Source organism: Capricornis sumatraensis, chromosome 1, assembly GCF_032405125.1.
Source record: "Capricornis sumatraensis isolate serow.1 chromosome 1, serow.2, whole genome shotgun sequence".
Classification (NCBI taxonomy): Eukaryota; Metazoa; Chordata; class Mammalia; order Artiodactyla; family Bovidae; genus Capricornis; species Capricornis sumatraensis.
In genome coordinates, this window is record NC_091069.1 from 1,044,860 (window position 1) to 1,064,121 (window position 19,262).

The 19,262-nt window shown below is 64.1% G+C and overlaps 1 protein-coding gene across 1 annotated transcript; it reads right to left on the bottom strand.

The window, feature by feature from the left end:
- Positions 1-425: 425 nt before the first annotated feature.
- Positions 426-19,018, bottom strand: RABL6 (RAB, member RAS oncogene family like 6). The gene is made up of 15 exons (XM_068971829.1): positions 18,787-19,018; positions 11,627-11,761; positions 10,184-10,231; positions 9,827-9,879; positions 8,909-9,000; positions 7,030-7,170; positions 6,429-6,534; positions 5,246-5,349; positions 3,349-3,641; positions 2,930-3,080; positions 2,151-2,365; positions 1,824-2,059; positions 1,331-1,502; positions 694-752; positions 426-620 (listed from the first exon to the last, which is right to left on the bottom strand). The coding sequence occupies exons 1-15, from the start codon at positions 18,914-18,916 to the stop codon at positions 426-428; spliced, it is 2,130 nt and encodes a 709-aa protein (XP_068827930.1). The 5' UTR covers positions 18,917-19,018.
- Between the last annotated feature and the right edge of the window lie 244 nt (positions 19,019-19,262).

The window sequence follows — 19,262 nt, forward strand, 5'->3', positions numbered from 1 at the left end:
TATGGTCCAAGTGGTGCGGAAGGACAGTGAGGGACACAAGTGTTGAGGGCCTCCTGCTCGGTCCGCGCATGCCCGAGCTCAGGTGCAAAGCCAGACGCCGTGCCTGGAAAGAGCCGCCCCTGCAGGGGCGCCAGCACTGCCTGGCTTCGGCGCGCAGGGGTCTCGGGGTCCGGGGTGCGAGGCCTGCAGCGCCGGCCGAGCCGCAGCGGGAAACGGGGGCAGCCGACATGCGGCAGGCCAGGCGAGCGCGTGCGGCAGGCCGGGGGCGAGCAGGGGCCGGCGGGGACACAGCCCCCCCTGTAAACAGCCTCACGGGCCTCCTCGGCCTGTCCCATCCCTGAGAAGCGCGGGGGGCCGGCTGCCCGCCGCCCCTCCCTGCAGGGCAGGCCCAGCCCCCAGCGCACTGGGCGCCCGCGGTCCGAGGCCTAGAGCGCCTCGTAGTCGCCGCCGCCGCGGAGGGGGCCGCCGGGCGCGCCGCCGCCCAGGAAGGCCTCCAGCTCGTCCAGGGCGGTCCTCTGCGGGCCCCGGGGCCGCCGCCGCCGCTCGTCCCTGCCCTTGTCGTCCGCCCGCTCGCGGCTCTTCTTCTGCTTGCCCCTCCTCTTTGCCGCCTTGTCTTCCTCCTGCAGGGGCACCGCGGCGTCAGGGCGGCTGGGCGAGCGCGGCCACCCCCCGGGCACACCAGGGTTCGGGTACCTCTCTGCCCTTTTTCTTCTTCTTTTTCTTCTCCTTCGCGGGGGGCCTGCCCTCCTTATCTGCAGAGGAGAGGCGGCATCAGTGCCCCGGCCCAAGGCCAGGCTCAGGCCCACCCTGGGCCTGGCAGGGGACTGCAGCCTGGGTTAAGCCAGGGGTGGGCAGGTCCCGTCTGAGCCGGGGTCCCTGGGTCCTCAGCGTGAGCACAGCCTCTGCCCTGGCCACTCCTGCAGACAGACGTCCTTTCCCCTCTGCTCTGGGGACGAGGGGGACCTCAGGTGGGTTTCTAGGCTCCAGCGGCCCAGAGACTGGGACGACGCCGGCAGCCAGAGACGGTGGGTCCCCGCGGGCCCAGAGACCAGGCCCTCTCTCTGCAGAAGGCCAGAAAGGCAGAGCGGGACCGCGGCCCGAAAGCGCTCCCGCCCACCGCCCGCGCCTGCAAAGGCCTCCCGTGTGGCCGCAGGTCAGGTGCCTGGGGAGCTGGGAGGCGTTCAGAGAACAGCGGGGCCACACAGAGGGCGGCTGGGGCCCATTGGGGGCCTGCCTGCGGCCCCCTTGCCCCTGCTCCGGAGCCCCGGGTTCAGGGCGAGGGCAAGGTCAGCTGGCACCTGGCAGGAGGGGGCGGGCCCAATGCAGCTACCTTGCTCACTGCTGTCCCCGCGGCCAGGCTCTTCCAGCCCCAGCCCGAAGAGGTCGGAGTCGTCCTTCAGTTTGAAGGAGGGGACCACGGGCTTGGGGGGCGCGGGGGGCTGCACGGGGCCAGCGTCCTCATCAGTCAGGTCAGAGAGGTCCTCTCGCACGGGGAACTCGCCCTGGACAGGGAGCAGGCGGGTCAGCCGCAGACCCCTACATCCCCCTGGCTGTCATGTGACCCCCAGAGGCTACCGTTACTCCCCCAGCCCAGGCCAGGGGCCCCCCCAGTGGCGGCTGTGACGCGGCAGCCACCCAGCCGTCCCCAGAGCAGGGTCAGCTGGGCCTGCTGTACACGGCGCCCCGTGGGGCAGCCCTGCAGTGCCCGTGGGCCTGACCGTGCCCTGGGAGCCCCCACGTCTCGTGCAGCATGTCCACCGCCGCCACCGCCCCCCCAGCTGTCCTGGGCTCGCAGGGGGCAAGGGCGCAAGGCTGGTCCTCACCGTTCTCCGCTGAGCATCCGAGTCGCTCTCAAAGTCCGGGTCGTCCATGACGAAGGACAGCATCTGGGCGGCAATGGGCCCCTCGGCATCGCTCTCTGATGACACTGGCTTGTCCGTGCCCTCCTCCAGCCCGCCAGAGGGGCCCTCGGGGTGGGGCTTGGTGCTGCCTGGCTGGCGGGGCTCTGCCGCCCTGGGAGCCGTGTCCCGGGGTGGCCCCGAGGCCTTTGTGGAGGACCTGGGGACACCAAGGAGTGTCAGGGAGCCGAGGCCGCCTTCCGCCTTCCCTCCACCGGGGGCCCCTGCACCTCTTCCCTTCCGCCCCAACACACCTGGTCTCTGGCTCAGGGCACTTCTGGGGGGCCAGGACTGTGGTCTTGGGGTGCCCTGCCCCCTCCTCTGACTCCTCCTCGCTAGACAGAGTGATGTCCTTGCTGGCGACGGGGCCTGTGAGTGGCAGGGGCCTGCCGAGAGGCTTATCTTCAAGGTCCACGTCGTCCTGGAAGCCTGCCACCATCGGGTTCCCTGCCGGGGTCTCCCCGTCGCTGCAGGGAGGGCAGGGCAGTCAGAGGTCACAAGGAGGGCCCAGAGCACCCACTCTGGCCTTCAGGCCTGGGCCTGTGGGCCTGCTCTGCCCTGCGTAGGCATGGCCGAGGGGCACCGGCTGCCACAGCGGCCTGGAGGCGGCCCTGTGGGGGATGGAGGGCACACGTGTGAGAAAGGCAGGGGTGGGGGGTGGGTCTGAAGGGGACAGGGTGCTGGGAAGAGTACGCGGAGGGGCTGCAGGTGGCCACAAGCCCAAGCCTCCCGTGCGCACCTGCCCTGCCCGCAGGGAGAGGCACACAACGGCTCTTTGGCCCCGGGCTCCGTCCACCAGGCCCAGCCCGTGCCCTCAAGCAGCAGCAGCCCAGGGTCAAGCAAGGGGGACGCCTGCTGAGTCGCAACACCGAGTCAGGCTGTGGCCTGAAGCTGCTCTCTCTTCCTCCTCCACGCACCTCTGCTGTCCCAGCGCCCAGGTGGTTGTGTGTTCCCGGAGTCCACGCCTGATGGACAGAGGGCCAGGCTGAGGATGACCCCAGCTGCCCATTGCCTCCGGGCCCTGCCCTCACCTGTCGCTGTCTGGGGGTCCCCTGGCTCCCAGTCTCTTCTCATCCTTGGTGGGGGCCGTGTCCTCCAGGAAGCTGCGGTCCAGGCTGTCTTCAGGAACGAAGTCCTCCACGTTCTGGACTTTCACGGAGGCCTCTGCAGCTGGGGCCGGCTCTGGGGACAGCAGGTGCCAGCTTGTGCTCAGCGACCCCCTCCCGCTGGGCTGTGAGTGGGATGGTGTGGCTGGGCTGCAGGGCCGCCTGCCCAGGAGGATGGGGGACCTTGTCCCTCCCGGGGCCGGGGAGACAGACAGGGCCGCTCCCCCTCAGGAAGCCTGGGCCTGCCTCCGGGCCTCCCCTGGGGTGAGGTCCTCCCTGGGGTTGGGGTTGTCCCTGAAGGTGGGGCCTACCTGGGGGTGGTTGTCCCAGGGAGTGGGGCCTACCTGGCAGCGGGGAGGCCACCTCTGTTGCAGGCGAGGCCCCGAACAGCCGAGCGATGATGCTGCGTCGGGGAGGTGCGGCTGGCGGGGGCGGGGCTTCAGCGGGGGCAGGGTGTGCCGGGGGGGCCTGGAAGGGCGGCTGCAGAGCCGGCTGGGGGGTGCTGGGGCTGGAGCTCCCGGTGGACACTGTGCTCGGAGGCACCACAGGGGACTGGGAGCCGGAGGACGGGCTCTGCCCACTGGTGGTCAGCGGGGACGCGTGGCCACGGCTGCGTGCCTCCATCATCTCCAGAAAGCTGCGGGAACGGGCCATGTGAGCGCTGCCCGCCCCGTGTGAGCACACCGCCTGCCCTGACGTGGCCCGCCCCAAGTGTGAGTGCTCCGTCCACCCCGTGCGGGCACACGGGGTCCTGGGCACCACCTCCCCCTGGCTGAGGACGCCGGTGGCACAGAAGCCTGAGCAGGGCCTTCCTCTGGGGGGACGAGTTTTCAAACAGAAGGTGTGCAATGGAGAGCCAGCATCCTTGCCTCTAGGCTGGCATGTGGAGACGCGTCTTGGCAGGGGCTGGGGTGGGGTCTGCCCCCAACCTTGGCGGTCCTCCAGCGGCTCAGGGCAGGTCACAGGGACACCACTGCTGAGCCCCCAGGGTGCCGCCTTCTCCAGGGACCGTTCTAGGGGCTGGCGGGAGGTGGGCACCATGGGGGGCTCCAGCTGCCACCTTCCCAGGGAACCTGGTGCCCACATTCGGTTGGGGACCTGGCAGGGGCTGGTCAGCCTTGGGGGGGCGGGGCGGGCGTCCGCTGCAAGGCCAGCCTGACAGGGTGGGTGGAAACACCTCACCCTGATGAGCCCTGCCGCCCTCTCACCGTGTCAGAGCCAGTGGCTGGATCTGCTTCCAGGGAGACCCCAAAGTCCCTCCCTGAGGCCCTGGGGGGCCAAGGAGACAAGGGTCCCGCCCGAGGGACAGCGGCTGCCCCACCCCCTGAACACCCAGCAGAGCGCAGGACACGGTTTAGGGGGAATTTGGGGCCAGGCCTTCCCCAGAGAGACACACCCCAGAAGCTAACCTGACTCTCAGGCAAACAGTGCTGCCACGCGCTCTGGGCGCCCACGACCCACCCTGTCGCGGGTCAGAGGAGTGCCTGCCAGGCCTGCTCCCCACGGGTCACCCATCCCACTGGACTCGCTCAGACAACACCTTCTGCTATCAGGGGCCAGAAGGTTTGGGTTTCCCTCCCGCGCCCTCCCAGGGGCAAGGAGCTGCCTCCACAGGTGTCACCCGGGAACACCAACATCGAAACGGGGACGGGGCCTCGGCTGACAAATAGGGCCGCTGAGCGTGCAGGGGCCTGGGGTGGACGCGGGGCCAGTCAGCAGCGCCTCAGGCTGCACACCAGGTGGCCAGCAGCTCGGCCGGTCTGGACAGAGGCAGTGGGGGCCAGGCAGCCGGTGCCCACAGCTGCACCAGGCCTGAGCACCCCCGCCCCCGAGACAGGCGGCCACTCCATGCGCCCATCACACCCAGCGAGGCAGACCCAGCCTGAAGTGCTCAGTGGGCGGGGCGGCAGAGCCCATGTGCCCGACCTCCCATCCCAGGGAGGCTGGAGAAGAGCCATTGTCTCGCCTGCTTCCCAGGAAGGGCTGAGGCCTGACTGCAGCAAGGCCCAAGGCCTGTACCACCTCAGAGCTGACGTGACTCGGTTTCTCTGAGCAGCAGGCTCCTCGTGCAGACCGAGCTGGAGCGGGGCCTGGCGCGGCGCGCGCGCGCCCCCCTGCAGAGCCCGCCCCCCTGCAGAGCCCGCCCCCCTGCAGAGCCCGCCCGCGGCCGCCGCACGCGCGCGCACGGCCGCCGCACGCACACGCCGGCCGTCGCACGCACACGCCAGCCGCCGCACGCACATGCCGTAGTTCTGGTCCTCGGTCTCCTGCTGCACGGACAGCTCCTCCAGCGTGGCGTCGATGTCCAGCTGGTTCGTCTCCAGCTGCCGCAGCAGCGTCTCCCTCTGCAGACAGGAAGCGGGAGGCTGAGTCGGGGCCGTCCTGGGATGATCCACGGCCCCTCGGCCTGGCGGCCCCCGATGGACAAGGCTGCCGCGGAGCCGGGAACCCGCAGGGCCATGCCCAGGGGCCGGGTGAGGTGCCTCGATGGCTCCGTGAGCCTCGAGGGGCAGAGGTCGCGACGTGCGCGAAGCACCTGAGACAGCGCCCCATTCACACAGGTGCCCTGAGGTTCCAGAAGCTCCGGCACTTGCTGAGATACGCGCTTCCTGCCAGCCCAGTGCTCCGCGGCAGGGCGGCTCCCACCTTCCGCTCCGCCTGCCGCCGCCCTTCAGTCCGCACTGGGGGTGTTTCCTTGCAACTTTCTGCACGCTGCGCTCTGAGAGGAAGCTCAAGGCACCCCTAAGGTGACGCAGATCAACCCCCAGGGTCCCCAGGGAAAGGGCAGGTGAAGGGCGAGTGCCCGCATCCAGGCCTTCAGGGGCCTCGTCTCTTCAGAAGGCGAGAGGGGAGGAAAGATGGCCGCTCTCAATGGTGAGCTCTGCACCCTTTCAGAGGAAAGGAGGGGCCTCTGTGGCGGCAAGAGCCACAGGCCAGCACCCCAGGGACGGAACGAGCAGGGCTGTCACCTCCCGGGTCTCGCCTTGAAAGCTGATCACTTATGTAAGATCAGACACTGAGGCAGACACATCTGAAGGGCCATTGCAGCCTGCAGAGCTGTGACTGCGACGTGTGGGGCTACCGTTGGGGCGGGGTGGGGGCGAGCTGAGCCAGGGCACAGAAACCCTCTGCCTTTCCTATAAATCTAAGAGCATCCCCCAACAAAAGGGAGAGCGAGACTCCAGGGAGGACGGCCGGCCAGGTGGGGGAGGGCGGGGGCTTCTCAGCCCCTGCAGCTGTTGGCAGAGTGCTCAGGCCCACAGCGGGGCGCCCACAAGGGCTGGTCACTGCCGCAGGCCCTGGCACCAAGAAGGACCCGTGCAGACACGTGAGGGAGGGCCCAGCTCCTCAAACAGCCTGGGGCACCCCCCCCCCCCCCCCCCCCCCGGTGGCTCCAAGCCCCGCACCTGCCAGCAGCGCTCACCTGAAGCTGCAGGAAGGGGATGTTGAAGAACCTGTGCAGGTACTTGAGGCCGAAGCTGTTCTTCATGGAGGATTCAGCGTAGCGGAAGTAAGAGGATCCTGGAGGCCTGTTCACAGGAGAGCAGAGATGGAGAGCCTGAGGCGGCCGGGGCAGCGGGGCACAGGCCCTCTGGGCCGACACACCCGGGCCAGGCCGTCTTAGGGTCGGTGCCCTGGGGCGCTGCGTTGGCCAGCAGGTGATGGGCCCACCGTCCCAGGTGGAGACGTGAGGTTCAGACGGCTCTGCTCGGCAGGGTGCCCTCCGGTGGACGCCCAGACCAGCCGCTGGGGCCGTCTGGCCCTGCAGGGCCTCTCTGTGCACCCGACCTGTGCTGGCCCCAGGGACAGGGGTGACATTCCCGCTGCACGCTGGGGCTGCTCAGTCCTGACCCTGCCCAAGTCAGTCTCCAGGAGGGCCAGGGGCCCTGCAGCTGGGGGGGGGGAGGGGGTGGCCAGGGGTGGTGCAGCAGGCCTATCCAAGGGGACAGGTGCATCCCAGGGGGGTGGACAGGAGCGTCCTGGTGGGGGGGCACGGGTGTGTCTGGGGGCAGGCGTGGGCCCACCTGTCCAGGCGGTCCAGGACGTCGCGCACGTCGTCGGGCAGGACGACGCGGTGCTCGCCCATGTCGCGGTAGTTCCCAAGCACGCACACGGGGACGTGTGTTGGCACTTTGGGCAGCTCCCGCAGGATGTAGTTGAAGGTCCTTGGGGGCACATGGGGGGAAGAGGCTTGCCTGAGCCTCCACCCAAGGGTGTGGGCACAGCGTCACAGGACTCCCAGGGTGTACGACACACACCCCGCAAGCCACCTGAGGGGTTGCCCTGTACCCACGTGTCCCCAGACCCGTCCACACCCCCTGCTGGCACCATGTGCCTGGGCGGCTTTCGGTGGGGGCGGGGGCCCTGGCTGTCTTGGCATGGGGCCTGCGCTCCTGTCTCCTGAGTGATGAGCAAGGAAGTGCGCCCCCCCCCGCCCAGATCCAGGGCGCTCTGACCAGGAGCCCGCCGCCTCTGGCCGCTGTGTGCACGCTATGTGCACAGAGCCACCTGACTGGAAACGCTGGCGTGCCCCAGTGCCCTCTTCTGGTGACGGGGACAGGCCCAGTGCCGTGCGAGCCGAGCAGAGCCATGCTCCCTGGTGCTCTGGGTCCGCGAACTCTCCCACCTGCACCGGGTCTCCTGGGTGGGCTCAGCCTCCCTGCCGCCCCCTCCCCAGCTGGCAGCCTGAGGTGCAGGGATGTCCGTCCCACCCACCCAGCTCCCCACGGGGACCTCCTGGCCTCTGGTCACAGCTCATCCAGCTGCAGCCAGGCACTTCGGCAGTGGTGACGGGGCACACGAGGCCCGAGGGGCTGTGCCAGCAGCCGTGCTGCTCCCAGGATGGGACGGCACCCCTGGCCCCAGGCTGGGCCCCCTGCCTGGCTGTGCCCGGAGGCGGAGCCGCTGCTCCTGCAGGGGGTCCGGCCTCGAGCTCCGGGCACGCAGCTCCCCCTCCTGCTGAGCGCCCTGCCGCCACTGGAGGCCGCTGACATGTGGACTGGTGCCCCGTTCTCTGTGGGCATTGAGCTGTCTGTCCCTGCAGGTGGGAGGCCGGGTCCCGAGAGCGCTGGCCGAGGTTGGAATGTGTTGGACGCCAGGCACCCAAGTCACTGACAGGCACCCCGGGGTGAGCGGGTGAAGCCTGGGAGACTATCCAGCCGTGATGCGGGGGGCCCATGGTAAAGGAGCGCCCACACTGGGAGGGGCCGTGTCCCGGCAGGTCTCAGCAGCAGCTGCAGGGAAGGCCGGGCTGCTCCGAGTGTCCCCAGCTGGGCAGCCACTGAAGCTCCCCCTCGTCTCCTCTCCGGGCAGCGTGCAGACTCGAGGCCACCAGCCTGGAAAGGCCTCTGGCAAGGCCGGCCCGAGTCACATGGGGAGGACGCTCCTGTCGGCCACCAGCCTCCCCCCAGAGCTGGGGTGCCGGGCGTCGGGAGGGCCTGGTGCTGGGCCGCCCCCACGGGTGGTGCTGTCACAGCTCAGAGCCAAGGGGCGAGGCCCCTCCTACAAGAACCCACAGGGACACGACCCTCGGGGCAGGCGGAGGGTGCCCCCACACCACTGCACGTCCCTCTTTGCTCATCTTGCTCCTGAGCCTCGGTTGTGATGAGCCACAGCGGTGTGGCCCCCCCCAGCGAGCCCAGGAACGTGGGATCTGGGGACCCCAACACAAACGACCACTCAAAGCTGTGCATCTGAGACAGTGTCTTCAGCAAGGGCTGCACAGCTGGGGGGGTGTGTGCCTCCCTGACCCTGGCCTGCTGTCCAGTGCGGACATGAGCACGCCACCCGGCCCACTTCCAGACTCTCGAGTGCCGAGGCCCCCAGGCCGGCGGCGCTCCCAGCCCAGGCTGGCCCTGGAGCAGCGCTGGGCGTCACAATGCCCTCGCAGGCCAGCATCCTCACCACTGCTTGGTAATGTCAAACATCATGACCACCCCGTTGCAGTTCTTGTACACGTCCAGGAACTCCGCGTCCAGGGCCATCTTGGACTCCGCCTGCAGATGGGGAACCAAACCTCAGAGACGGGCCATGACCCACGTGCCACCTCCTGGCGAGGGCTGAATATGTCTTTTAAGTTGAAAAGACATCAGCTGTTTTTGTTTTTGGGGGAAAAAAAAAGTCAACGTGAGGCTAACTGGTGCAGCCACACGGAGCCTGCCCTCAGACGAGGGTGCATGCGCTGCCTGCTGGCAGGGTCCTATGCGCCGGGCTCACAGGTGCCGCTGCGGGGCCTCGTGAGCTGAAGTGCGTCCCAGACCTGAGGACGCAGACCCAGAGAACCTTCCACAACTCACACCAGGGAAGCTTGTGGTGCTGGGGCAGTACAACAACGTGCCCATGAAGGTCAGGGACCTGGGCTGGAGCTCACGGAACCTTCCGGCCCGCTGTCAGACAGGAGGCCGTGAACAGAAGGTCCTCGAAGCTAGCAGAGACCGTCAGGTCAGGAGCACTGCCAGTCGTGGGGGGTCCCGTGGAGCCACAGGCGGCCCACGTGTGCCTGGCTACACCCGTGGCGTGCCTGTGGCTTTACGGGCCCGGGCCTCTGTGCCAGGAGTGAAATGTGAGCTCTCCACCTGAACACCGCCCAGGCCACTGCAGCCCCAAGTGGGTGTGGCAGGGGTCACAGACGTGAGCAGCAGCTCGGGTTGGTCCGCCACCCCACGCGACCCCAGGCTGCACGGGAGTGGCCACTGCGGCCCTCCAGCGCCAGCAGATGCAGTCCTCGGGAGGGCCGGGCCGGGCGGGCAGAGGAGCTGAAGCGCAGACGCCTGCTCACGACTGCCACGTGAAGTTGGGGCCGTGCGGAATGGACCAGCTCACCTCCTGAGGGTCGTTCTCCATCTTCAGCCCATCACCTCGCTTCTTGCATTTTCCTTAAGGACAGACGGACACAGTCACGGCTGGAGGCGCTGCGCCTGAGGACGGCGCAAGCGGGGCGGCCTCTCCCTGTGTCCCACCCCCCAGCAGGGGCCTCGCTCCCACGGGCAGCAGAGGCCACGGCGCCCGACATCACAGCCGGCACGGAGCCCGGCCTCCGGCCAGCCAGCCTACTCCTGGAGCCAGGAGCGAGCCTGCCCGGGAGCTGGGTCGAGGGGGCAGCAGAGGGGCCACTCAGACAGCTGCAGGGTGAAGAGAGCCCGGAAGAGAAAAAGCAGGCTCCCGTCGGACACGACTCACCTTTGTCCACTACATCCCAGACTTCAACTTTCACGATGTCGTCAGTGGCTGGAACAGGAGGACAGCAGAGTCGGCACCCAGTGTCGGCCTGCGGCCTCAAAGTCGGGCCTCCAGGCCCAGCAGACGCCGCCGCCCCCCGGGCGCCGCCCCCAGGGCTCCTTCCGGGAAGGCGGGGAGCAATCTGGACGTGTGCTCAGGTGACAGGACCCTGGGTCCTAAAGGTGCCTCTGGGGCCGGCTTGCGCCCAGCCAGTGCCCTGCACCCCCGGCTGCTGTGGGAAGGCCTGATCCCAGTGACTCCACAGCTGCTCTTTGGCAGCGGTGTCGAGGGGTCGCCAGTCTGGGGTGAGGTCTGGGGCATGTCCCCAGGCGGTCGGGGGGCTACCCACCTCCCCAGGATCCTGTGGGGAAAGGGGAGAGACACGCGTGCCACCCAGAGGAGGGACAGAGCTTCACCCTGAACTGAGAAGAGGCACCCTGGGGGTGGGGCCTGGTGCAGCCGGGGCAGGGTGACACCGAGCCTGCAAGGCAGCCCAGACAGTGCCTGGCGGGCGCCGGGAGGGAGGCGGAATGCCTGCCAAGGCCAGGGTGTCCTGCTGCGGGCTCACGGGACCTGGCTTTTCGATGACAGGAAATGTTTAAAACGGCTCAAAGGCCTTTTACTGTCACGATCCCTGAGCACGCAGAGCAGCTCCCTGCCTCCCCACAGGGTCCCAGCAGTCACCGACCCCGACAAGGGGAGGGGACCCGCCATCCTGGCCATGCCCGGGTGGCCACAAGGGGTGCTCTGCCCACCAGGTGATCCTTCCAGCAGACCCCTCCCGGGACCCTGCGGGGGATGGGGCTTCCCAAGCAAGGACCGAGGAGCCTGCGTGCTGAGGCCAGTGCAAGCTGCGGCTGGAACCAGCGGGTCTGCACCGACGGCCAGGGTCCAGCCCCTGGCACTAATTCCCACGTGGAAGAGTCTCCTACAGGAGCGGGGACTTAAGGGCGACCCCAAAGCAACACGTGTGGCGTCCCAGGGCTGACCCCAGGCTGGGGGGACGGGAGAGTCCCCCTCCCTGCAGGCTGCGCCTGCCCAGCCCCAGACTGGGGGGTCATAGGGTAGCCCCCTCCTTCCCCACAGGCCGAGCCTGCCTGACCCCAGGCTGGGGGGCGGTCACAGGAGGAGAGTCCCCCTCCTCCTGGCAGGCCACACCCACCAGGCCCCAGGCTGGTGGGGGCCACAGGGGAGCCGACTCCTTCCCCACAGGCCGAGCCTGCCTGACCCCAGGCTGGGGGGGGGGGTGTCACAGGAGGAGAGGCCCCCCCTCCCCTGCAGGCCACACCCACCCGACCCCAGGCTGGGGGTATCACAGGGTAGCCGACTCCTTCCCCACAGGCCACACCCACCCGGCCCCCGGCTGGGGGGCCACAGGGGAGCCCCCCGCAGGCCGCACCCCACCTTTGTAGCTCCAGTGGATGCTGGTGACCTGGATCTCCTGCGTGGGGATGTACTCCTCCACGAACTTCTTGCCCTGCAGGCGGTGCCACAGCGCCGTCTTGCCCGTGTTCCTGTCCCCGCGGATCACGATCTTCACTGGGAGAGAGCACAGGTCAGGCAAACAATCAGAGCAAGGCAAACTCGCTCCCGCGCAAGCATCCACGCACACCTGCCGCACACGCGCGCCTGCGTGCCCGCGAGCAGGGCGCCCAGGGGAGAGGCAGTGGGCGCAGGCTGGAGAGCGGGCGGCCCTGCCCCGCCCCAGGCCCCCAGGGCAGCTGACTGACACCCGCGAGTCTGCACTCAGGAAGGCAGCCTCTGCAACAGGCAGGGCCGGGCGCTCACCTCCGCAGCCCTGCGTGTCCCATGGCTGCCCTTAACCCGCTTTCCCGCAGCCCTGGCTGGGCGCAGGACCCAGGGCTCCTCACGACCACACGTGGGTGATGGCAGGAAGCCTGGATTCTACTTTGCTGCCCAGCCACTATTTAGGAGAGGCATGCTCACGCACATGCCCAGGAAGACAGGGCGGGCTGGGGACAAGGAGGGGAGGGGGACAAGGTCCCAAGGTGCTGCAGAGGAGTGGGCTTCCTGCCACCTGCAGAGAAGGCAGGGGCTTGGCCTAAGAGTGTTCCAGAGAGCTGAGGAGCTCGGCAGAACCAGCGGGTCGGGGTGGAGCTGATGGCCTTGGGTGGGCGGCTGGGCCTCTGGGGGGGAAGCTGGGCAGCCTGCAGGGAGGTGCTCTGGAGGCCACATGCCGGGCCGGGGCCGCGTCTCTCCGGCCAGCTCCGAGCGCCCGGCAGGGCTGGGCCTGGGGACACAGACGCCGTGTTTCTCGCCCATTCTCCAGGGGGCTGTCTTCTAAGTTTCCAACGAAGTCACCGTAGCATGTTTTGTTCCAGGACTGCATGGCTGCAGCTGTGGCCTCTTTATCCTTCATGATACTGGTCTTGTCTTTTTAATTAATCTTGCCAGGGGTTCATCAACTTGGCCAGGCATGGGCACACAGTCTGTCTGGTTGGCTGGACACCTCTGTTGGTTCTTCTTAAAAATCACGTGCTTCTGTTTTCTCCTGTCACTTACTTCCTTTTATTTGGGGTTCATCCTGCTCTTTTTCCTGGGTTTAGGTTGTATTCTCAGGTCGATGACCACCCCAAGTATGTGGGACATTCGTTATCAGGGAATTACAAACGCTTCTTCAGCCTGTAGGTTACTTAGAGATGTTGTCACGTTTCCCCTCAGAGCTGTGCTTGTTGTTGTTCCTAACCAGTTCTGTTCACTGTGGCCACAGACATGGTCTTTACGGTACACACTCCCAGCTGTCTGTGGGGACCACCGGGGCTAGGGACACGCCTGGGTTTGGGGGGCTGGGTGCAGGCGCCTGCTGTGCCACCGGGTCTTCCACCTGCCGGGCCGGTTGTGGGCCCTGCACCCAGTCTCAGCGCCCACGGCTCCAGCATGAGGGACGCCACGGCTCAGCTTCCCTGTGGCCGATGCCTACCCACCTCTGGGTCCCACATCCGCGCTCCCGGCCTCTCTGTGCCCCCGTGAGCTGGGCGTCTCTCTTGCGCGTCCCACCGCTGGGTCCCACATCCGCGCTTCCGGCCTCTCTGCGCCCCCGCCCCCGTGAGCTGGGCGTCTCTCTTGCTCACCCCGCCATAAGGAAAGCGCACCAGTCTTCCTTCGCTGCTGAGTCTGCATGCTCGCCTCCCCTGGTGGCTGACAGTCCCCAGTCCCTGCACAGGTTCCCTCCCCTTTTTTCTGCCTTTTCATGATGGGCAAGGTTTTTAAATTCCTGTTTTTGCCTGGTATTTACTTGGAAGAGTCGCAATTTAATTCTGTTCTTAAATTTCTGACACACACCTTTGCCACAGTAAGTCTGAAGCTAGTGTCCTTGGCTCCCACTCAGACGTCATTCGCCACTGGCTGGCTTGGGGTTGTGTGCTGGCTGCGGGCGTTCCGGCCTCTTCTGTGCCCCCCATGGCAGCCTCGGGGCCTGTTCACCATCTCTGTGCCCTGCAGACCTCCTGCATCTCCCGAGCTCGCTGCCTGGAGCGCACAGCCCAGGATTCATCTTGGTAGGAGCCTTGGCACAGCCTGGCACCCGCAGACAGGAGGGCTGATCATTGGGTGCATTTCTAGGCCGACGGGGCTTCCCCTCAGAGCCGTCACTGCCAGCGTGTGGTCAGGCTCTCAGCTGTCCCTCTGAAGGCACTCTGTTTGCTCTCTCCCTCTTCACTTTCGCTGTCCTGAGATTTCCACGATGTGTCCAGCTCTGGGGGTGTGAATGCCCCAGCCTCAGGCTTCTCGGCGTTCCGTGTGCTCTGTGAGCTGCAGGAAAGCCTGGCCTGCATTTCTGCAGTGGCCGCCTCTCCACCTGCTCTTTCCTTCTGAGACTCCAATCACACGTGTGCAGGTCCGGCCCCATTCTGAGCCTGCATCTCCCCGTCAGTGCAAGCTCCATCTTCAGTTGGAATATTACGCTGCGTCACCTGTTGGCCGGCTTCTTGTTTTACTGACTGTGCTTTTTCATTTCTGGAGGGTCTCTTTGGTTCTTTTTCAAACACAACCTTTCTGTTCTGATTCTTGATATAATCTTACAACCATTTCCTTCTTTGATATGTTTCTGGTCCCATCACTTCGTGGCAAACAGTGGAAACAGTGACAGAATTTATTTTTTGGGGCTCCAGAATCACTGCAGATGGCGATTGCAGCCATGAAATTAAAAGATGCTTGCTCCTTGGAAGAAAAGCTATGAGCAACCTAGACAGCGCATTAAAAAGCAGAGACATTACTTTGCTGACAAAGGTTGGCTAGTCAAACCTATGGTTTTTCCAGTAGTCATGTATGGATGTGAGAGTTGGACTATAAAGAAGGCTGAGAGCTGAAGAATTGATGCTTTTGAACTGTGGTGTTGGAGAAGACTGCTGAGAGTCCCTTGGACTGCAAGGAGATGCAACCAGTCCATCCTAAAGGAAATCAGTCCTGAATATTCATTGGAAGAACTGATGCTGAAGCTCCAATACTTTGGCCAACTGATGCGAAGAATGGGCTCATTGGAAAAGACCCTGATGCTGGGAAAGATTGAAGGCAGAAGGAAAAGGGGACAATGGAGGATGAGATGGTTGGATGGCATCACTGACTCAACGGACACGAGTTTGGGTAACCTCTAGGAGTTGGTGATGGACAGGGAGGCCTGGCATGCTGTAGTCCATGGGGTCGCAAAGAGTTGGACACAACTGAGCAACTGAACTGAACAACTTTAACATATATTTGTTTTCTATTCTGTTTTGAGAATGAAAAGTCTTAATTTTCTCTCCAACTGAAATCCTTTAAAAATTTGAAATCTATTCTTCAAAAAGCTAATTAGAAGAAAGTGTATAATACCAGAAATAAACAAACAGACCTGGTTTCATCTGGTTAAAAAAAGTAACTGATCTCTACTTCTAAGTAAAAAAGTCAAATCAATCTTAGAAACTTAGACATCACTCAAATAAATCAAGCGATTCACTGGAAACCCTTTAATTAAGATTCACCCCAGAAGTGGCGAGAAGCCCTTACCTGAGAAGTGCGTGGACGTTTCCTGAGCAGAACAGCTGCATTTCTGTCCTGTCCTTTTATTCTGAGGAGAGAACACTGCAGACACAGGGTCGGCTGAGGGCCGCAGAGTCTCTTCTACTCCCTGATTCTATACTAACTCACTCAGACCGCCACACACTGCAAGCGAAACGGGGAACCTTTTTTCCAAAATACAAAACAAAGCTTCCGGTTTACCCTGGATGGGAACGATGCGTTCCTCTGCAGGAGGCAGGACTGAAACCCGACGGTGCCCTTCGGTGGCGCCGCCAGCAGGGGTCGCTGGACAGCCGGCCCCTCCTTCCGGCAGCGCCTCCCAACACAGCCTCCAGGGTCTCTCTTCGCGGAGCCCCTGGGATGGGGGATGGCGCGAAAGCCTTGGCCCCACGCCTCTCTCCTGACCTCCACGCACTGTGACCCGCCCTCGGCCCTCCTCCGTGGGGCCGGCGCTAACCTTCCGCCTAACAGTCCCAACCTCAGTGCTCAGCCAGTCAGGCCACGTGCTTAATTCCTCAGCGCCTCTTGTGCCCGCTGCCTGCCTTCCACTCCCCCCTGAAAGGTAAGCCCCGAAATGCAGAGACCGCGGTCTGGGTTTTCACTGATGAACGCTCGGTAAATACCTGCTAAGCAGATGAATGCCAGGGAAGGAAAACCTAGGAAGGGAAGCGTGGCGCACGCCACAGGCAGCAGATGCTCAGGGATCTGCGGGTCAGCCCTGCTGGGGCAGGCCCAACAGTCTGCCAGACACAGCTGCTTATTTCTGAAAGGAAACGCTCTCTCATCCAGTGACCAACCTGTCAAAGCGTTCTTGAGTTCTAGCACTGAAATCTGACTGGCCAGGACTCTGAATGCAGCCCCGAGCGAGGGCGCAGGACCCACAAGGCCAGTGCACCCTCACCCCACCAAGCACAGCTGACCGCCCGGGCCCACCAGGGGCAGAAAGGGCGGACAGCTCAGGGAGCACCCTGCCACTCTACATGCGAATGGCTTCTGACCCGCAGCTACGGTCCCGTGTCTCACCTGGGTTTCGATTCTAAATGTGATGTGTATGCTGGGACTGTGCATCTGAGTCACTCCTCACCATCACAGCAATCTGCATGAAACGACTTATCTGCTGCACGAGAACAAAGTTCTATAAGAGCTCTTTACCCATAAAAATCCTGAGTCCGTAGTTATCATATGGCTGGTGTGCTTCCTTAAGTAAGATGTTTCGGAAAATACATACTAGAAATGTTCTTTTCTGCTGACTAATAAAGGAAATAAAAAACAGTTTGAAAAGTGCGTACTGGCCCACGACAGGGGCAGCATCAGCCTGAAAGGTCACACGGGCACAGGGCTCGGTTTCTCTCAACTGCTCTACATTTCACTCATTTTGCTCCACGTCAGAATCTGCTGCCACGCACCCCCCAATACCTGAACTGGGGGCTCTTCTCTGGAAGGACGCCAGTGTCCTTTTTGCTTCTGACCCACCCCCCAACCCCAACCAGGGGGCATGTCCACCAGGGAGGGCTTTTCAGGTGAACACTTTCCAGGCCAGTTTCCAAAGGAGTAAGATTAAGTTTTAACAAATAATACCATAACTAATAAAATTAAGCAGAGACATTACTTTGTCAATAAAGGTCCGTCTAGTCAAGGCTATGGTTTTTCCAGTGGTCATGTGTGGATGTGAGAGTTGGACTATAAAGAAAGCTGAACGCCGAAGAATTGATGCTTTTGAACTGTGGTGTTGGAGAAGACTGCTGAGAGTCCCTTGGACTGCAAGGAGATGCAACCAGTCCATCCTAAAGGAGATCAGTCCTGAATATTCACTGGAAGGACTGATGTTGAAGCTGAAGCTCCAATACTTTGGCCACCTGAGGCGAAGAGATGACTTATTTGAAAAGACCCTGATGCTGGGAAAGATTGAAGGCGGGAGGAGAAGGGGACGACAGAGGATGAGATGGTTGGATGGCGTCACCGACTCAACGGACATGAGTCTGAGTGAACTCCAGGAGTTGGTGATGGACGGGGAGGCCTGGCGTGCGGGAGTCCATGGGGGTGCAGAGTCGGACACGACTGAGCACCTGAACTGAGCTGAATAATATTAAATAACAGGAACCAAATGTGACTTATAAGACGTGAAAATGAGGTGTTTTTTTAAAAAAATATTTATTTACTTTTGGCTGTGTCGGTCCTAACTGTGGCCCATAGGCTGTCTTTGCGGCACAGGCCTCTCTCTGGCTGGGGAGGGGGGGGCTCACTGGTGGTGGCCGTGGGCTTAGCTTCTCCTGGGCGTGTGGGATCTGAGTTCCCCGACCAGGGGTCGAACCTGTGTCCCCTGCACTGGAAGGTGGAAGCTTAATCCACTGAACCACCAGGGAAGTCCCTGAAAAGGAGTATTTTGATTTACTATTCTCTTCTGGGAATGTGAGAGAATCACACACAAAATTGGGTAGAATACGTGCAAAACGATTCCTCTTTTAAATTCAAAGTCTTTCCAATCAGTTTCTTAATATGGCACATTGTTAACTGAAATACAGGGGTCATCACAGAGACTGGCAGGCTCCCCTGAAAGTCGGAAATGGGGGAATGTCCGATATCTTGTAGCAATATACAGAAATACTTAAGAGGGAAAGATTTAGAAGCAGAGAACACATTAAAACAAACAAACAACTTCAAATACCGCTCCCGAAAAGCCAGCGAGATGGGAAAACTTTAAAGAGGGCAAGAGGGCAGTCAGCGTCTAGGAGCTAAACAGTTTTACATAATTTATAGCTGAGGACTGGAAACGAGCTGGGCTTTCAGGCCGTCGGGTAAGTAACTCCTTCCCACAGGAGAAGAGACGTCTCCGCAGTAGCAAGAGCCTGTTCCTTCTGGAGCCCTTCTAAACATCTCTCTTACAAATGCTTCTTTTTTGTAAAAGGGGTGCAAGAACGAGCGGCGCAGCTGACATTCTCTCTTCAAGCCGAATACCAAGTCTACGAAGAAAAACCCCGTAGGGCAAACCAGCAGGCCAGCGGAATCCCCCGCTCCGTCCTCCTGCGGGTGGCCACACGGCTCGCGGGTGGAGAGCCCGCCACCCCTTTAAGACCCGGTCACAGACCACAGACTCGCCCGCGTTGCGTAAGAACCCCGATCAGCCGGGGTCACCGGGGTCAGTCAGGGTGCCGCAGACGCGCCAGGGGCCGCCTGGACCAAGCGCACCGTGCACACGGGACGCACGCCGGTCCCCCCCGGGTCAGCCTTCCCGGGGAGTGACCCACAGGCCAGACGGCAGAGCCGCGGGCGAGGCCCCCGGCCCCCGGCCCTGCGGGGCTCCGGGCCCTCCTCGGCGGTCCGCATCATCTCCCGACCCCGAGGGAGCGCCCCGGGGCCCCCGCCATCCGCGCAGGCACAGGCAAGGGCTCAGCTCGCCGGAACGCAGACCGCAAGGCCCTCGGGGTGCGACGAGTGCCCGAGCGCTTCCCGGGCCGGACGCTACCCGGATTCGGCGAGTCCTGGGCGGCGCGGCCGGGCCCCCCACCCACCCCACACGCCCCGCAGGCGCCCCCGCGCCGGGCCGCACTCACTGTTGTACTGCACCCCCTTGGCGAAGCGCCTCTGCAGCGCCTGGTTCATGGACTGCAGCCCGGCCGGGATGTTCCTGTCGCGGCCCGGGGCCTGCTCCGACCCCACCAGCTTCTTGAGCGCGGAGAACATCTTCCTGCTCCCACGTCCGAGCCCGGTACGGCCCGCGAGCTCAGCGGCGGCGGCGGCGCGGCGCTAGTCGCACCATGTCCCGGGTTCCGGCGGGCGGACGCCGGCCTGCAGGGCAGCTCGGGGGCTCAGCTGCGGAGGCGCCGCTCCGGCCCCCGCGGCCCCCGGCGCGGCCGCTCTGTGCTCGCCAGCGCCGCCATCTTGGCGCCGGCTCAGCGGGGCGCGCACTACGGGGCGCCGCGAGGGCCACGGGAGTGCAGCGCGCGTGCGCAGAGCGTCGCGGGCGCGGGGCGTGCGGCTACGGGGCGCCGCGAGGGTCACGGGAGTGCGGCTCGCGAGGCGCGGATGC

What these genes read in the sequence shown, in the direction of transcription:
- RABL6 (XM_068971829.1), bottom strand. Translation starts at nt 18,916, where the DNA reads ATGTTCTCCGCGCTCAAGAAGCTGGTGGGGTCGGAGCAGGCCCCGGGC. An exon ending in TGGAGAACGACCCTCAGGAG is followed by an intron (nt 9,001 to 9,826) that starts GTGAGCTGGTCC and finishes CCCCATCTGCAG; the next exon opens with GCGGAGTCCAAGATGGCCCT. An exon ending in AGAAGAAAAAGGGCAGAGAG is followed by an intron (nt 621 to 693) that starts GTACCCGAACCC and finishes GTGCCCCTGCAG; the next exon opens with GAGGAAGACAAGGCGGCAAA.